The sequence below is a fragment of the Chiloscyllium plagiosum genome, unplaced genomic scaffold (genome assembly GCF_037043375.1).
Source record: "Chiloscyllium plagiosum isolate Xiang-an unplaced genomic scaffold, Cpla_swu_hap1 HiC_scaffold_2, whole genome shotgun sequence".
Taxonomy (NCBI): domain Eukaryota; kingdom Metazoa; phylum Chordata; class Chondrichthyes; order Orectolobiformes; family Hemiscylliidae; genus Chiloscyllium; species Chiloscyllium plagiosum.
In genome coordinates, this window is record NW_028270140.1 from 130,107,299 (window position 1) to 130,127,308 (window position 20,010).

The 20,010-nt window shown below is 41.9% G+C and overlaps 1 protein-coding gene across 8 annotated transcripts in view; it reads right to left on the reverse strand.

The window, feature by feature from the left end:
- LOC122557672 (cadherin-related family member 2-like) overlaps positions 1 to 20,010 on the reverse strand; it is a 158,249-nt gene that overhangs the window by 91,723 nt on the left and 46,516 nt on the right. For 7 of the 8 annotated variants that reach the window (XM_043705541.2, XM_087993612.1, XM_043705549.2 and 4 more), the window contains 7 exons: positions 18,446 to 18,610; positions 18,294 to 18,358; positions 15,597 to 15,843; positions 13,224 to 13,463; positions 9,100 to 9,169; positions 3,621 to 4,229; positions 2,735 to 2,806 (listed from right to left, as the gene is read on the reverse strand). In XM_043705541.2, the coding sequence (XP_043561476.2) occupies positions 2,735 to 2,806; positions 3,621 to 4,229; positions 9,100 to 9,169; positions 13,224 to 13,463; positions 15,597 to 15,843; positions 18,294 to 18,358; positions 18,446 to 18,610 (1,468 nt within the window). The remainder of the gene's footprint in view (positions 1 to 2,734; positions 2,807 to 3,620; positions 4,230 to 9,099; positions 9,170 to 13,223; positions 13,464 to 15,596; positions 15,844 to 18,293; positions 18,359 to 18,445; positions 18,611 to 20,010) is intronic. The other variant, XM_087993636.1, reaches the window with a different exon arrangement.

Below are 20,010 nucleotides of genomic sequence, written 5' to 3' on the forward strand. Positions count from 1 at the left end.
CGTAGTTACAATGGCACCACTTCTCACCTCTTCCTCCGCTACACTGATAACTGCATCGGTGCCATCTCATGCTCCCGCAAGGAGGTTGAGCAGTTCATCAACTTCACCAACACATTTCACCCAACCTTAAATTCACCTGGACCATCTCTGACACTTCCCTCCCCTTCCTGGACCTCTCCATCTCCATCAATGATGAGTGACTTGACACTGACATTTTTTACAAACCCACGGACTCCCACACCTACCTGGATTACATCTCTTCCCACCCTACCTCCTGCAAAAATGCCATCCCTTATTCCCAAATCCTCTGCCTCCACCGTATCTGCTCCCAGCAGGACCAGTTCCACCACAGAACACACCAGATGGCCTCCTTCTTTAGAGACCACAATTGCCCTTCCCACATGGTTAAAGATGCCCTCTAACGCATTTCATCCACATCCCGCACCTCCGGCCTCAGACCCCACCCCTCTAACGATAACAAGGACAGAACCCCCCCGGTGCTCACCTTCCACCCTACCAACCTTCGCATAAATCACATCATCCGCCGACATTTCCGCCACCTCCAAACGGACCCCACCACCAGGGATATATTTCCCTCCCCACTCCTTTCCGCAAAGACCATTCCCTCCGTGACTACCTGGTCAGGTCCACACCCCCCAACAACCCACCCTCCCGTCCTGGCACCTTACCCTGCCATCGCAGGAATTGCAAAAACTGTGCCCAGACCTCCTCCGTCACCTCCGGCCAAGGCCCCATAGGAACCTTCTACATCCATCAAAGTTTCACCTGCACATCCACCAATGTCTTTATTGTATCCATTGCTCCCAATGTGATCTCCTCTACATTGGGGAGATTGGACACCTTCTCGCAGAGCACTTTAGGGAATATCTTCGGGACACCCGCACCAATCAATCCCACCGCTCCGTCGCCCAACATTTCAACTTCTCCTCCCACTCTGCTGAGGTCATGCAGGTCCTGGGCCGCTTGCACCGCCGCTCCCTCACCACCCGATGTCTGGAGGAAGAACGCCTCATCTTCCACCTCGGAACACTTCAACCCCAGGGCATGAATGCAGACTTCACCAGTTTCCTCATTTCCCCTCCTCCCACCTTAATCCAGTTCTAACCTTCCAGCTCAGCACTATCCTCATGACCTGACCTACCTGTCAATCTTCCTTCCCACCTATCCACTCCACCCTCCTCTCTGACCTATCACCTTCAAGCCCACCCCCATCCATCTATTGTACTCTTTGCTACCTTCTCCCCAGCCCCACCTCCCTCCCATTTATGTCTCCACCCTGGAGGTTCCCTGCCTTCATTCCTAATGAAGGGCTTTTGCCCGAAACGTTGATTTTCCTGCTCCTCAGATGCTGTCTGACCTGCTGTGGTTTTCCAGCACCATTCTAACGTAGACATCAATCTGATTGACAGCTCAAAGAGTTTTTTGAATGATTAGCTGTCTATGATGTGGAGATATTAATAGATGGTATTAAACACACAAGACTTAAATTTTTGAATATGTTTTAACAAATTTTTTTTTAAATATAGTAAAGATGGCAATTGATATTTAATTTTTTTGTCTCAACATGGAAACAAGATGTCTATTTAATATTAAAAAGAACTAAGGATGCTGGAGATCTGAAGAAAAGAACAGAAATTGCTGGACAAACTCTGCAGGTCTGGCAGCATCTGTGGAAAGAAAGCAGAGTTGACGTTTTGAGTTTGGTGACTTGTCAGAACTGAATTTATTTACTTGGCAACAAAAGAATGGTAACATAGACAAAAGTTAAGATCTACAAAGCAGTGACTGAGAGCTTGGTGGCAGCAAATTCAACTGAGGCCTTCAGAAGAGAATTGAATAATTCGAATTTGAAGAGGCCTCTGTCTGTGCATTCATCACTCTGTGGTTCGGTGCCCAGTGACTTGGCAGCAACAAAAGTAGAAAGGTTTTGTAAATTGACAGGTTTTGGCCTGTTGAATCCAGTCATAAACATGTTTTGGAAACCAGGATCCTGCTGGGACGACCATGATTTGGAAACCAGGATTTACTGAATTAAAGTGAGGGGGTTACTATAGTGGATTTGATATTTGTTGCTTAAACAGTTCACATCTTTCATTCTTAATGCAGAGCCAGATTGGCCAACTCTGCTTGATATGTCAATCGTCAACATGTTATTCTCAACATCCGTGGCTGTTGTACCTGTTTCTTTTATACCTGATAATTGTAAGATCACAAGGTCATAAGGTGTAGGCCATACATCTCATCGAGTCCACTCAACCGTTCTATAGGATCATAACTAATCTAATCATCCTCTACTCCACTTGCCTGCCTTTTCCCAATAACCCTTGATTCCCTAGAAATCTGTCTATCTCAGCTTTAAATATTCCTAACAACTCAATCTCAACAGACATGTGGTAAAGAATTTGACAGATTCACTACTCTCTGAGAGAAGAAATCCCTCCTCTGTTTTAAATGGAGAGCCCTTTTCCCAGAAGGGGAAACGACCTCTCCACATCTTCCCTGTCAAGCCCCGTTAAAAACTTTTATCTTTCTATAAGGGTCCTTTGCATTTTTCTAAACTCCAATGAACATAAGCCCAAATTACTTAAACCCTCCTTATAAGAAAATACTTCCATATGTGGGGTTAACCTAGTGAATCTTCTCTGGCCTGCCTCCAATACCAATACATCTTCCCTTAGGCAAGGAGACCAAAACTATTCATATCACTACTCACCACTTTTATTTTCCATCTTGGTAAATTCAGGTGGATTGTCATTTTCATCAGCAATGATAATTTTAATATGTCCTGAAAAACATGAGTTTAAAAATTTAGTCAGAGATCTCTTCGAGAGAACAAAGTGGAGATTGATCCAAACAAAGCTGGCTGATGGATATCACAAAGTGGTTGCAGATGAGTTACAGTAAATGTATGAAGGTCATGTAAGACAGTCAAATATTACATACCAATAAGACAGATCTCCTGGTAGGAATAGGTATATGCTCTACAGAACAAGAACTATTTTAATTAATAATGGAAATCTCTTAACACATCCAGTGGAAACTGTTGAGAAAAGCTCTGTAGAGTTTAGTTGGTATTTAACTGAAGTATTGATAAAATTAATGAGAGATTATCACCTCTTTAAAAAATAACACACAGATATCATTTCTTTACATTATCTGTGCAATACTTCAGACATGGGAATTCTATCATACTAGTAAGAACTAGGTAAATTTTGAGGGGTGAGCTGGTGAGTGTTGATTGTTCTGAGGGGAAGGTGATTGTGGATGGACCGGCAATAGGCTTTGAGATTTGGATGTATTATTCATAATTGTGATCATTGAGAAAAATGAAGGATTCTGGAAGGGGCAGCGCATTGCTCTCAAATTTTGAGAAAAAGAGCCTTTCACAGACAGTTAAGAAACCAAAGGCTATTTTAGGTATCTACCTCAACAATGGGTCTCATATTCTTAGCAATGGGCTCAATACCAGAGCAGATTGGGTGCACACTGTGTCGATACTTTAATGCTTTAAAAATCTAAGCAGTGCACACAAATTTCAATCTCTACTTGTGGAGAAAGCACGTAAGCAGTTTCTAAACCACTATGCAAGTAGAGCTGACCTTCTTCACTCATGTTTGAAGAAAGAACAGTGTTGTAGTCCACAACTTGTACTCTGAGTTGAACAGCCTGGACACTTTCACGGTCAACAGACCCACTGTAAAGCAAAGACCCTGATTGCTCCATCACTTGAAACCAGTTTTTACAGAGTGAACTACTCAGCCTTTCTCCCTTCTCATCGAGACACTCAGTCCCTTGAATAAAGAAGTGCAGTTCTGCATCAGTGTCTGGATCAAAAGCTTGAATGGCAGTAACTGTTGCATTAATTCTTCCATTTTCACTTGCAAACACATCAGAGAGTGAACTTCCAATCAGAACAGGAGTTTCATCATTGACGTCCAAGATATCCACTTCAATGGTCATGTAGCCGGTGTTGGGGTTGAACCCAAAATCGTTGGCAGCCACTTTCAGTCTATATTTACGTGGTCCACCATCATAATCAAGTCTATATTCTGGATTTACCCGGATACATGCAGCAGGTTGATGTAGCTCTATCTTCTCAGTGCTGACAATAAACTGTCCCCTGGCCCCATCTTCAAGACTGTAGATCAACAATCGGTTTGGATCAGTTACATCATTATCCGAGGCCCAAATGGAAACAATGCAATGATCTGGAATAAAAAAAACTCAGTGAACTTGTTTTGAAATATCATCAAAACTAAGTATTTCCATTCGCGGACCATAAAAGCAAACTTCCATTTGTAAAGCCACAACATGCACATTCTGTTCCATTTAACTTCATGTAGGATTTAAAATGTGGCATTACAAGGGATTTTGGGTTGGACTTTCTGTTTCTGTTTCTGTGGAATCCCTGATGTGGCAGATTCTGAGAGAACTGCCTGGGTGATTGAAGATTCTGGTCAGGCAGCATCTGAGGATCAGGAGAGTGGACATTTCGAGCATAAGCTCGGCATCATTCCTGATGAAGATGTTTTGCTCGAAACATCAACTCCACTGCTCCTTGGATGCTGCCTGACTGGCTGTGCTTTTCCTGACTCTGATCTCCAGCATCTGCAGTCCTCACTTTCTCCCAGATTGAAGATTCCGCAGGGCAGTTCCATGGTACTTGGAACCCTCTGAAAGTACCCATTTAAATCAGATAATTTGGAAGGTCCTGCTGTGGTTAATAGTTCCTTGGGAAACTTAGATGATTAGAAACTTGGATAACTAGAAAGTTTACATCCCTAGCTTACCACACCCACCTTCAACTACACCTCCCCTTACACTCCTCAGACCCTCTCCCCCCGAAGCTGATACGTCTTTTCCCCTCAATGGACTCTGACACACCTCTGTCCCCTGGAAATCAACTATCACTCCTATTTTGCCACTAGAGCACAGACACTCTCCTTACCTCCCCATTCCCAAACTCATGACGACAAAATATGGAGTCAACAATCCACAGAATTGCCCTTGTTTGATGATTGTGCTTTAAATGGTGCTAAACTATATTCAGCAGGTAGATTGAAAAAATAAATATTTTGCACTTATATCAGTACACTTATATCAAGTTTAATGTAATATGTGCAATGAGGATTGATAGAAGGGCTTTTGCCCGAAACGTTGATTTTCCTGCTCTTCGGATGCTGCCTAAGCTGCTGCGCTTTTCCGGCACCACTCTAATCCATATTTCATTTCTATGACTGGACTCCTGACCTCAAATTTCTTGGAACTTTTTTCTTCAAGTATCGCATCAAGATCCCAATCTGAAACTTAAGGGAACTCTCATTTCCTGGTTTGGTTGCATGAACCTCTGGCGGCTGTTCCAGTCTGCCAGAGAAAAGAAAGGTAGGAACCACCTTAATGCTTAGGTTGCAATCATGGCCGGGACTGTTTTAAAAAATGATTTTTCTTTCACAAATGGTTTTTCTTTCAAAAGATGATCTTTAGATCAGCTCGCTTCCAAGGGAAAAGACCCCTGAATGTATATCACGCCTTTCACCATCTCAGTAACAAAACGCTGCAGCCACTGTACTTTTGAACTGTAGTAATTAACTGCAACACTCAGTTTGCACATAGCAAAGTCCCACAAAGAGCAGCAGGTCAGGCCAAGATATTCCAATGGTCATCACAGCAGACGGAATCACGTGTAAATCCCGACACAACTGACTCCAAGGGAATTGCCCAGGAAACTTAAAATTCCAACGGACAATTTCACAGAGTCTGGAAACCCTCCAAAATGGCCCTTTGAAGTTGTGATAGTAACCCCAGGAAATGTTGGAGGATTGAATTTTGAATTCCTGAGTAACTATTAAACTGAACCAGCGAGTCACCCTAATTCACACCACTAACCACACCTGCACCCCACCCCTCCCCGAAAACTCTCAACACTCTGCTCGACCAAACAATCTCTTACTACTTCTCACTCCATGGCCTAAACTGACATTCCCCTACGCCCCAACTCCAACCACCCCACCCTCCAGCCCAACCCTGTCAGCCCTGACACAGCAAGAATGTAAATTCATTGGAGGTGGTTCTGAGGAGGCTTATTAGATCGATACCTGAGAATGGGTCATTTGTCTTATGAGGATAGGTGGGGCAAGCTGGGATTGTTTCTACTGGAGTTTAGAAGAGTGAGAGGTGCCTTGACTGAAGTGTGCAAGATTCTGAATGTTAGACCATAAGACCATAAGACATAGGAGTGGAAGTAAGGCCATTCGGCCCATCGAGTCCACTCCGCCATTCAATCATGGCTGATGCGCATTTCAGCTCCACTTACCAGCGTTCTCCCCGTAGCCCTTAATTCCTCTAGACAACAAGAATCTATCAATCTCGGCCTTGAAGACATTTAGCGTCCCGGCTTCCACTGCACTCCGTGGCAATGAATTCCACAGGCCCACCACTCTCTGGCTGAAGAAATGTCTCCGCATTTCTGTTCTGAAATGACCCCCTCTAATTCTAAGGCTGTGTCCAAGGGTCCTAGTCTCCTCGTCTAACGGAAACAATTTCCTAGCATCCACCTTTTCCAAGCCATGTATTATTTTGTACGTCTCTATTAAGTCTCCCCTTAATCTTCTAAACTCCAACGAATACAATCCCAGTATCCTTGTTCTTGACCAGTTGCACATGGAAAGAATGTTCCTTTTGTGAGTGGCCTCAGATCTAGTGGACCCTGTTTGAAAATTTGAGGTCACCCTATTCAGGTCAGAGATTTGGGGCAGCACATTGACTCAGTCTTTAGTACTGCTATCTCACTGCACATGGGACCTGGGTTCGATTCCATCTTTGGGCAATTGTCTGTGTGGAGTTTACACATTTTCCCCTTGCCTGCGTCGGTTTCCTCCCACAGCCTCAGGCAACTGACTCTGTAGAGTTTGCACATTCTCCCCGTGTCTGCGTGGGTTTCCTCCGGGTGCTCCGGTTTCCTCCCACAGTCCAAAGATGTGCAGGTCAGGTGAATTGGCCATGCTAAATTGCCCATAGTGTTAGGTGAAGGGTAAATGTAGGGGTATGGGTGGGTTGCGCTTCTGCGGGTCGGTGTGCACTTGTTGGATCGAAGGGCCTGTTTCCACACTGTAAGTAATCTAATCTAATCTAATGTGCAGGTTAGGTGGGTTGGCTATGCTAAATTGCCCATAGATTCCAGGGATGTACAGGCTAGTTGGATTAGCCATGGGAAATGCAGGGTTACAGGGATAGGATAGGAGGTGGGTCTGGGTGGGATGCTCTTCCGTGGGTCAGTGTGGACTCAATGGGCCAAATAGCCTGCTTCCACACTGTAGGGATTCTATGAGGAGTATTTATTTTCTCTCGAAGCGTTTGAGAGACTTTGAAACTCTCTGTCCCTGAAGGCAGTGGAGATGGTATCATTGTATTTTTTTAAAAACAGAGGTGGATAGATTTTTGTTAGGCAGGGGAATCAAGGATGCTCGGGCTAGATGGGAATGTGGGACTCAAAACACAAACAGATCAGCTGTGATCATATTCAGTGATGGAGCAGGCTCAATGTGACAAATGGTCTATTTCTGGCCTTATTTTATATTTTCATAGTTAAAAATCACACAACACTATGTTATAGTCCAACAGGATTATTTGGAAGCACCAGCTTTCGGAGCACTGCCCCTTCATCAGGTTGTGAAGTATAAGATTGTAGGACACAGAATTTATAGCAAAAGTGTACGGTGTGAAATTATATATTGAAAAAGAACTGGATTGTTTGTTAAGTCTCTCATCTTTTAGAATGGGCATGTTGGTTTCAGTTCTTTCATATATAAATCCCAGCTCTTTCTTAAAGTTACATTCTCAAGTGAACTTTAACAATAGGTGCCATATTGGCCCAGATAATGCATTGAAGGTGTGAGGAGCCTTGTGTGAGGTTGTCTGTGCCCCAATATTCAGACTGATTCTAATCTAAATATTTTCATTTGTATGTTTCCAGCTCACCTACATCCCAATCTATCACCCCTGTGTCTCCCCCATCCTTGACCCAACCCCAGTGAAGCCAACCCAGCCACTCAGACTGCTGGCCTCTGACTGATTCTAAGCACTCATCCATTCACCTGGCACCGTTGCACTCTACACACTTTGCACCCTGCCCTTCACCTTCACCTCCACCCCCCCCCCCCCCCCCCCCCACTCAAATGGCATTCTAATTCTCTCACCCTTCCACCTTTCCCACCAGATACTTAACCTCCCTCATCTATCTTGCACCATAATCTCTCTCAAAGCTGACATTATAAATATCCACTTACGCTCCAACCCCCACATCACCATTCTCTGACTTACTTTATGTGTATATCCTTTCACAATGACTGTCAATGAGGCTGTCAATGGTTGGGTACATAACAGCAGAGAATGTACATCCAACCATGATCTTCCCTGCTTCTGGATTCGAGGATTCCTGGACAGGTCTGTAACAGGAAGTCCCTGTCAAGAATCTCCAGCACAGAAGACATCAAAAGGTAAGTGGGCAATTTTAAATCCAACCAGGTTGGGACATGGACTTTCTGACTCTGATCAGAATTTCTGGAATTGAAGACACAATTTCACTCAAACAAGTGTATATAAATACCTGTATTTCAAAGTAAGGCAATATGTGGACAATTTTGCACATGGCGACTCAACTATATGGAGGGATAGTCAGCATAAATGACCAAAGGGATGTGGATTACTGCATTTAATATGCAACTCTCTTATACTTGAAAACCTGTGATCTTTTAACCATGAAACTGGTGCATGCCCAGGTAACAGAAATGTCTGTGTGCAAATGTGACGGAAATTCCAGATCCTTACGTGGAATCACATTTTTCACATTCCCTATTTGTTATTTCTGCAAATAATTGTTGCTATGATCTCATTATATAAAAACAAACATCAATTTTCCTGACACACTGACTAAATGTTTCTTCATTTTATAGCAGATAAATTTGATGAAAATTGGTTAATTTGGGGGTAAGATTTGATCATGTACTGAACTATTTGCTAACGTTTGAGTAAGATAATTTGGGTTTAATTTTTCATCCATCTCATAAATATATCTCTTACCGAGCTGATCTTCAGGTACAGCAACAAAAATGATGCTCTGGTTAAAAACTGGTTTATTGTCATTCACATCCTAGAATATAAAATTTAAATAATAGTTTAATTCACTTCAACAAAATACACTGACCAGGTACTAATTATTAATTTACTACAACGTTCTACCTTTTTTCACCTCTGTCACCTTTTGATAAAAAGAAATAGTAAATTGAATAATTATATGCAATATAAGTTTCAGGGATGTAGTAGGACACGCAGCTGCCTTAAGTTGGTCTGCCATTAGGACATGGCTGATCTGTACTTAGCTGCCCTTTCTTGTTTACAGTCCAAATCTCCTCATCCAATCCCTTACTTATCAATAATCCGATGGTCTCAGTCTTGAAAGTTTCAATTACCACAACAGCCACAGCCTTTTGGGATCATTCTGCTCATTTATACTGCAACGACTCGAAAATCAAATAGGCCCTCCCTGGGTTTTGGCCTTTTGTTATATGGTTTTTATGCCCACATTCTTGAAGTTAGGGTCAGGGCAGATACTGACTGGAACATAGGAACACAGGACCAAAGGAACAGGAGGAGGCCATTCAGGCCCTTGAGCCTGTTCCACTATTTAACAAGATTATGGCCAATCTATGGCCTAGATTCACATACCTGTCTTTTTACTCCACCCACACTGTGCTATTTATACCAAGTGAGGAGCAGTTGTGCGACATCTTTGCAAGGTTGCTCCAGGGTGTTAAAACGCAAACACACCATGTAGTGCACAAAGTGGAAGACAATAGTCTAGATGAGGTCTGACTAAGACTGCCACTTCCAACCTTGCTATTGACATAAAAATGCTCCTGTGCTTGCACACAACACGGATAATAGGTTTGATGATCAGTGGTAAGTCAGAGTAATGATAAGATTTTAACAAAAGGCAAGATTTCAACATTTTTCTAAAGTCAAAATAGAATGGACAAAGAATTATGTAAGCAAATCTGTCGTATAAAACTTGCCACTAGCAACATTACTGTGTCAGTAAAACTCAATATGCAGAGCCGATCAGACTGCTTCGATAAGACAGGGTCTATGAATAATTGATCAACCTTATACTTTTCACAGAGCTTAATTTCTTGTTGCTTGACCAGCCATCAAAAATAGATAAAAAGAGAAATACATCTACCTTGTTTCTCTCTTCTTGAATTATTAAAATACTCCCCAGAGGATACGTTGATTTTATTGGAGCAGAGACTTAAGTTTCTAAAGAGTTTTGCTATAAGCATTACATTGAGAGCCTGACGAGTGTCTATCACTCCACGAGATATCTTATAATGAAATAGAAGCCACAGTACATTCTGTTTAAGTTCCAGAATAACTTTATGGAATGATCATGTCAGGACATCTTCAATGGCAGCAGGCAACTAGCTGACCAAGTGGTGAATGTGTCAACATTCTAATAGAAACGATCCAGTAGCATCTAGTAGACTGGTTCAAGGGACTGATTAGCCTACTTTTGTTCCTATGTTAGCTAATAATTTGTTGGTCTTTTTTAAGTAGCACAATATGATCTTTTACCTTAATAGGGGGCCAGAACCTCAGTTTAGCCTTTGAGCCAACAGAATGCTGCTCACATGACACTGAGTGGTAGAGCAAAGTGTGCAGAGGAGACTTAAAGTCTGCAGAGGAATATAGGCAGGTTAAGTGATTGGGCAAGGGTCAGGCAGATGGAGTACAATGTTGGTAAATGTGAGGTCATCCATTTTGGTAGAAATAACAGCAAAGTTGGCTATTACTTAAATGGTGAAAAATTGCAGCATGCTTACTGGGCAGAGGGACCTGGGTGTCCTTGTGCATGAATCACAAAAAAGTTGGTTTGCAGGTGCAGCAGGTAATTAAGAAGGCAAATGGAATATTGCCCTTCATTGCTAGAGGGATGGTGTTTCAAAATAGGGAGTTTATGCTGCAGCTGTATAGGGCGCTGGTGAGGCCACACCTGGAGTACTGTACAGTTTTGGTCTTCTTACTCAATAAAGGATGTACGTGGCACCAGAGGGGTGGAGAGGAAATTCACTAGGTTGATTCCAGAATTGAGAAGGTTGCCTTATGAGGACAGGTTGAGTAGACTGTGACTGTACTCACTGGAATTTAGAAGAATGAGGGGGAATCTTACAGAAACATATAAAATTATGCAAGGAATAGATAGTATAGAAGCAGGGAGGTTGTTCCAACTAGCACATGAAACTAGAACAAGGGGCATTGCCTCAAAATAAGGGGAAGAAGATTTAGGACTGGGTTGAGGAAGAATCTGTGAAATTCCATGCCCTGTTGAGACGACCTTGCTGAAAGCTTTTAAAGCAAAGATAGATAGATGTTTGAACAGTAAAAGAATTAAGGACTATGGTGAGTGAGTGGGTAAGTGGAGCTGAATCCACAAAACTATCTTATTAAATGGAGGAATGGGCTCAATAGGCCAGATAGCCTATTCCTCTTCCTATTTCTGATATTCTTATGTTATGAAGAATTCTCTAATCTATACTTAAAGGTCAGACTAACTTAAGAAGCCAAATTCTGGAGCTAAATCCAAAGCCTCTGAGTCAGAGGTGAGATTCGTATTAAGGACTAACACCTTTGATGGACAAACGTGGACATAAGAGGTCATGGAGATGTAGAGTCAGCATTGGAGGTCATGGTGCGTATACAGTGAGGTTTGGGGCCATGGGGATATGTGATGGGCATGGAGCTGAGATGGGGATCATGGGGAATAGAGTGGGCATTGAGGTAAGGAGTGGGCATGGGGAAGTCACTCTGTAACCCATGTCAACTCCATGGGCCTGGGGGGTCTCAAAGGACAACGGAGTAGAATATTGGGGTATAGAGTGAAAATGGGGGTATGGAGTAGGCATAGGAAGTCACGGGGGTGCAGTGACATAGCAGGAGCAGTATGGAGTTGGCATGGGGAAGTCTTGGGGGTACAAGGTGCACACCAGGGGTATTAATGTATGCAGTGGACATAGGGTATGGAGTGAACATGAGGATATGGGGAGGTCATGAGGTTATGGCGCAGACATGGAGAGATTATGGAGAGGACCTGGGGAAGTCATGAAAATATGCAGCAAACATAGAGGACATGAATATGTCATGGGGATATGGAGTGGAAAGGGACAGGTCATAAGGGTATGGAGTGGACAGGGAGACATCATGAGTGTGTGGAATGTGTATAGCACTGCTGAGAGGTGGGGAGATGAGGGAGGTAAGAGGTCGGTAAGGGTTTTACAGAGCTTCACAGTCAGTGTCTGACCTGGACAACATTCTAATGAAGAGAGACATTTCTTCTAATTTGCCTCCAACCTGCTTTGGGAGGTGTTGCTGTGATTCCAGCCTGCCCCTCCCATCGCACCATGAAGTCAGTGTACGCAGGAATTAGCTGGCATTTGGCTGGATTGCAAACTGGACAAGTGTGCGTGCAATTCCAGTTTTGAGGATGAGAATCTGGACAAATTATTTCAGTCACTCAAACAGTTAATTCAGGATTAAAATGGAACGTGCGTAATTCCCACATTAGTCCATGACCTCACCCAACCATGGTTTCGGTGTTAGGGCAGGGAACAGCAAAAGCAACAGCCAGTTCCTCATCACTGAAGATTCTAATTGACATAAAATGGTTAGAGTCACCATGGAAACCATTTGCCATTTTTTCCAAGTTCCAGCTTCAGTAAATGGCCCGACCACTTTCCACCTGCACCTGCCCAAAATGGAATGAAAGCCCCAATTAATTTTCCGGCAACTAAGCGCAAAAAAAGTTTTTTTTTCTAATTTCTCTGGGGAGAGCTCTTTTCAAAAGAAAACTTTCTGAATTCTTACAGATGTGAGTCAACTTTGAAAAAGAAAGCCATTTGTTTAATCTTAGAGCCTGAGATTTGCTGGATGTTAATTGAGCTGTGGAATTTAAAAAGCATTTGCAGTGACCTGGACTTGAACAGGGTGGTAGCAAGGCAACAGCCTTAAAGGTTAACAGTCAAACATCAAAAATGTGCTCCAGGACTGAGACTACTCAGAGCTATTACCATTGGAATTCCACTCAGACACTGTTAAAGTGACACTTCTATTAGAAAATGGAGAGAAAAGAAAATCACTGTTTCATGTCATACCTCCACTTTGATGACAACCTGTACTGTAGAGCTATGTGCAGGATTACCACAATCTCTGGCTTGCACAGTTAAATTGATAATTCCATTCAAAGAGTCATCCATGGATTCTCTGTCCAGTGGTTTGACTGCAGATATTATTCCAGTGGAACTATTCATGGTAAAATGTTTAACAGGGTCCCCTTCAATGATTGAGTAAATAATGTTACTGTTCGGGGAGCCCTCCTGGTCCCTATCAAAAGCCTGTGAATGATAAAAGTCCAAGAATAGTGAAGCAGTCACAGCCTTTCAGAAATGAACATTTACTGGAAGTTGAAAGCTGATTAGTTAATGACTTGGATTTGTGTCAACTGTTGGCTACAACAGCTGCATTGTATCAGGAGGCTAACAGCACTCCTGGTGATTTAATGGCTAAGTGTTAATTGATCTGAGCCAATTCAGCAAATGCGTTCCACCCTTGTGTGGAACCTCACCTTATCCGAAGATAGAGCTGTGTAATTATGTTGACAGTTCATATTGCATTGGAACAGAACCTGGCTCAAATTGGGGCTAGCAGTATAAGAGAAACAAAACCCTGATTCTGTTTTGTTAACAGCAGCATTCCCATTGAAAAGTAAATCATACAGTTAATAAAATGGCTATTGATTTGTTATCACTGTACATTAATGTCCGAGATCAATTTTAACCCTTGGTGGATGAAACACATGATTTTCTTAAAGTAACTAGCTCTTGTATATTGTTGCATTTTTGCCAAAAGTGTGACCATGTGAAGACATTTTGAGGATTAGCTAAAGAGGAGTAAGAAAGAAGATGGAGCTGGAAACGAAAGGTATGGTGTATTATTATTCTGGTTCATGACTATTTTACTAGAGGGAGTGTTAGCTTACATTTTACCATTTTGGAAAAAAAAAATCAAGATGTGTTTCAAATTTTCTGTAGGTTAATCCTGCCTTTTATTTAGGGAAGACATAGAAAAACATTGCTTGTGGGGTCAGTCATAATTTTTGTTTAAATCAAAATAGCCAATACTATGGGAACAAAATAAGGGAAGCCAGGGGTAGCAGAGAGGTGGGTGGTCTGGAGTGGGAATGGATTGGGGGTGGCGGTTGCTAAGTATGTGAACAGGGGCATGGGGATTAGAAACAACTAAAACCTATAATATATCTTATTGAAGCCATTCTCTGTTGCTGGCTCACTTACAGGCTCATTCAAACCATTCTAACTCACTTTGGAGATTTTCAGGATCAGTCCTTAACCAGCTGTCTGAGCAATAATGGATGAAAGGCTGGACAAACAAGTAAAATAAAGGACTATCCTTTAAATACAAGACAGTTGGTCACAGTAGTTTCAACATATTTTCACAATGTGACCACTTGCATAGAAATGTTTGACCCTGGGTTCTGTGTCCAAGTGGGGTAAGGTGGAATATATCTATCTAGGACCAGATTACAATGCAGATGAAATAGATTGCATTGGACAGTACAGTCCAATGTTCTGAGTAAACACCTTAGACTGTTTACAGAATCATAGATTCCCTGCAGAGTGGAAGCAGGCCAGTTGCCCCTCTAGCCCACACATCCCCCTACTCTATCCCTGCATTTCCAATGGTTAATCCACCTAACCTGCACCTCCCATGACACTGGACAATTTAGCATGGCCAATCCACCTAACCTGCACATCTTTGGACTGTGGGAGGAAACTGAAGGAAACCCATGCAGACATGGGAAGCATCGATAAACTTCACACAGGCAGATGACCAAGGGTTGAATCGAACCCAGGTCTCTGGTGATGTGAGGCAGCAGCACAAACCACTGAGCCACTACGCCACCCCAAAATTGATTATACGGGCTTAACTCTGCTGATTATCTATGTGTCTCATGTAATGCCAGAATGAAGGGACCAAAACTCCTTCCTAATGGCCGAAATCCTTTGATCTTGATTCAAATCCCTACTTCTGACCCAGTTCAGACAAAGAGTTACCTAGCTACCTTCTCAGAACTTTTTGGGCTTGATGTCCTCAGTCTTGGTGTGGGATAGAGATGGGGCAGGGTCAGGTGCCTGGATGGGGGCACGGGTGTTAGGGGTGTTTGGATGTCAGGAGGGTGTTGGATGTCGGGGTCAAGTAACATACATATATAAATAGGTATACATTCAGTTTTATGGTTTGCCAGGAGTTAGAAGGCTTTAATCCACTTAAGTTTTCCTGGGCAACTATTCAGAAGTCAGTTGGAAACTTCCAGCTATCCAGAGGATTGGAACAGAGCTCTGCAATATTCCAGATATTCACATGGTGCCTTTTCCCAATGGACCTCAACATCACAAACATGTCATGACCCATTCAAAAATAAAAACATTTCACTGGAATTTTCTTCATACCTGAACCTGGACAATATCTTTGATAACATTTTCCTTAATGAATCCAGTGTAACTATTTCTTTGGAAAATGGGTACTTCATCATTTGCGTCCAAGATGGAAACTTCTATCTGTACATTGGTTGCAAGTCCTCCACCATCTCTAGCTTGTAGTATTGCAAAAAACTGCTGTCTCTTCTCTCTGTCCAAGAACATTTTATTTTTCACAAAGAATGTCCCAAGATGTGGGTCCACGTCAAACGTCTGCAATCTGTCATAATCAAAGCCAAATATAAACCATTATCTAACTTGTGATTCAGGAATAACATAAGAAATTGGATATAGTGTAGGCTATCAGCCCTTTCTTTGAGTCTGTTCTTCATTCATTAAGGCCATGACTGATATTCTACCCTAAACCCACCTACCCACACAATCCCCATATTCCTTAATTCTCTCTGTATCAAAAGATCTATCAACTTCTGGCTTGAATATTCTTAATAAATAAGTGTCAGCAGCCCTGTGAAGTAACGATTCCAACCCATTTGTGATCTATTTCATTTACTGGCACTTTGATTTTCATTCTTAAATTTTTAGTAATACCTTTCAAATAAAAGGTATTGAATACATTTCAACTTCCAGTCCAATAGATTGTTTTGGCAGACAAGCAACTTGACCAGATTCAATTCTTCCATTCCCCACAGAATGGCCATTTATGATGCTTAAGAACAGCTCCGGTAACCTGAATCTTGTGACTGAAATTAGCAGTTAACCATGTCACCTTTTTATGTGCAGGAATCATTTTGCAATTCGGATCCTGCCTGTTCGAATGCAAGTAGAATCACAGAATGATTACAGCACAGAAGGAGGCCATTTTCCTCTCCAGCTCTCCAAAACAGCATCATAACTTGGCACCATTCTCCTGACTTTCATTCTCCTGTCCTTGTTCATTATTTCTATTCAAATAAACATCTAATGCCCTTTTGAAGACTTCAGTGAACCTGCCTCCACCAAAATTCCAGATTTGAGCCACTCCTTGTGTAAAAAGTTTCTTTTTGTGCATCACATTTGCTCCTTTTGCAAGTCAACGTTAAATCAGTGCTGTCTTGTTGCTCCTCCTTCCTGACTTGCTGAGCTCGGTAAGTATTTAAATGCTTCTATGAGATCACCAGTTTATTTAAGTGTGCATTTTGTCCGCAAATCTCTTATGTTTCAATATTTGAATGGATGGTCTAACCAGACATAACCAGTTCTGAGGAAGGGTTACTTGACCCAAAATGTTATTTCTGATTTCTCTTTATGGATGCTGCCAGATGTGCTAAGCTTTTCCAGCAATTTCTGTTTCTGTTTCAGATAGAATTCTAACCATCCCATGTCCAATTTGAAGGTCAGGAGGATGTTCAAAGCATTCTGTCTTCAAATTTAATTTTTGAAATAACATCAGATCGAGCCAAGGTGGTCAGTTGGTACCAGTGTAAAAGTGGCACCGCACCACCCATCTTTAGATTTGTAGCCTTATTCACTTACAGGATGTGGACATTGCTAGTAAGGCCAGCATTTATTACCTATCAATGTTCTGTGCAATTCTGGTCTCCTTCCTATCGGAAGGATGTTGTGAAACTTGAAAGGGTTCTGAAAAGATTTGCAAGGGTATTGCCAGGATTGGAGGGTTTGAGCTATAGGGAGAGGCTGAACAGGCTGGGGCTGTTTTCCCTGGAGCATCGGAGGCTGAGAGGTGACCTTACAGAGGTTTATAAAATCATGAGGGGCATGGATAGGATAAATAGACAAGGTATTTTCACGAGAGGGTAGTGCATTAATGAAATGAGCTTCCAAAGGAAGTGGTGGAGGCTGGTACAATTACAACATTTAAAAGGCATATGGATGGGTATATGAATAGGAAGGGTTTGGAGGGATACGGACCAAATGCTGACATATGGGACTGGATTAGGTTAGGATGTCTGGTCAGCATGGATGAGTTGGACGGAAGGGTGTGTTTCTGTGCTGTACATCTCTATGACTCTGTTGCTTTTGAGAAGGTGGACAGTGCGTCATCTTCTGGAACGACTGCAGTTTATTCAGTAAACCCAAGGGTGGGTATATTCTTGGTGCTCATTTCTGCAATTGCTTGACATAACTGTGTGGTTTGCTGGTCTACTTCAGAGATAATGAATAATCAGCCACATTTCTGTGGAACTGCAGTCATCTCAAGGCCAGACCAGCTATGGATGCCAGATATCCTCCTGATTATGCTATTGAAAAATTCACTGAGAAAACTCTCACTCCATTGCCTAAGAAAACCATTTATTCATCCAGAAATGGACTATTCGGTAGCAATTAAAAAAGGCTCAGACCATAACACAAAACCAAAGAACAGTGAATGCTGGGGAAGCAAAACAAACAAAAACAGACATCGCTGGGAAACTCAGCAGGTTTGGCAGTGTCTGTGGAGAGGGAAACACAGTTAATGTTTTGAGTCCAGTCACCCATCATCAGAGCTCATATATATCAATAGTATTATATAAGTAACAGTGTTTTGTTAGTCACATCAAAATTGCTGGGAATATGGTCCTCTGTCCAGAAACAAATTGTTACCATATCAAGATGTAAATACTTCCTTCCTCCTGACTTCTGCAACACTTTGAGTGCAATGAAATTAACAAAATTGGTAATTCAACCTCAGAATCAGAGTGAACAGCTACAGCTAAAGATTAGGAAACTTACACGCTGTCAGATCCAAGAAGTTGATAGGTTATTCTGTGCAAATCTGAGCTATCAGCATCAGTAGCCTTTGTAAACATAAAGAGATGAATAAACAGATTGTATGTAAATAATTTTAAAATATATTTTAGTAAAATCTCTCTATAATTTCTTACCGTGATGCAAGTCACACTGTAGCCATTTGGACTATCTTCTGGGACTTCCAGTAGAAAATAATCTTGGTCAAATACAGGGCTGTTGTCATTTCTGTCTGTTATATCAACATGTACAATGGCAACAGAACTGAACATTTCTTGTGTCTCCATTTCAACAGCACAAATCTGAAAAAATAAAAATTGTACACTTTGATAAACTGTCATTCTAATTAAACAACTGAATAAAAATCATACAGTAACCAAAGTAGACCAATAACAATAGCTATTCTGGAGAAACTCTAACTACACATTGGTTGCAGTACTTAAGGAGGCCTTTCTCTGTTCACAGGACGCAGTGTATATCACTGGGGAGACAATCGTAGTAGCCGGAGGTTTACACTGTCGTCTTTCGCCTAGTGTTTGGGCTATGGGAATGCTTTCCTCAACTTTCATTCCAATTGCTTTCCAGGAATATCTACAGGCTTCTCTCATCTTTATAACCTTCTGCTTGTCTTATAACGGAACGACACAAAATGCAGTTGTATTCTCTTACACCACTCCTTCAGTCTCAACCCCTGCAATCATGGTCCCTACAATCTTCTGAGATTCCCCATTCCTCTTGTTCTGAACGTTTGAATTCCCTTCACTTCCTCCACTGTGTCCAATTGTCTAGTTTCTGCAACTCCCTCCCAAAAACTCTTACCTCTTGCTCTTCCATTAAGGTGCTCATCAATACCTATATCTGAATGGCCTCTCCTGACATCAACTTGCAGTGGGGAGTGGTTCATTAATTTTGTCTGATATTTTCTACTGTGAAATATTGCCTGTGGTTTTACTATGTTAATAATAATGACATTGTCAATTCTGTCTTAAAAATGTATAGTTAGCACTTAATTGCTGTCTGGAATGGCCAGACAAATCAATTGTTTCAAATTTCCAATCCTTTAGGAGTATTCTAAAATGTGGGGCATTTTGGAAAATCATAACAAGTGCATGTATCTTTCAGCTCTAACATAAACATAAACCATAGTCGGCTGAAGGTTTTCTACTATAATGTATTAAAATGTTCTTCCGTTAAGTAGGGATTTGAGAAGGAATTGAATGAGCTGTTTTATTAAATAAGGCAATTTTGTTTTCAAGTGGTTTATACAAAGTACATTGGCTATAAAACTATATTGTTTACATACCATTCAAACAAATGTTTGATATAGGAATTAACCAAGAGTTATTTTTAGATTTAAACAATTAATTTGCTTTAAGTTGAAGGAACAATAAATCGCTTACTTCAATATATTTTACAAAAGTAAAGATGGGTGGCATGGTGGCACAGTGGTTAGCACTGCTGCCTCACAGCAGCACCAGAGACTCGGGTTCAATTCCCACCTCAGGCAACTGTCTGTGTGGAGTTCAGACGTTCTCCCCGTGTCTGCGTGGGTTTCCTCTGGGTGCTCTGGTTTCCTCCCACAGTCAAAAACTGTGCAGGTTAGGTGAATTGCCTGTAGTGTTAGGTGAAGGGGTAAATGTAGGGGAATGGGTCTGGGTGGGTTGCTCTTCAGAAGGGTCAGTGTGGACTTGTTGGGCCGAAG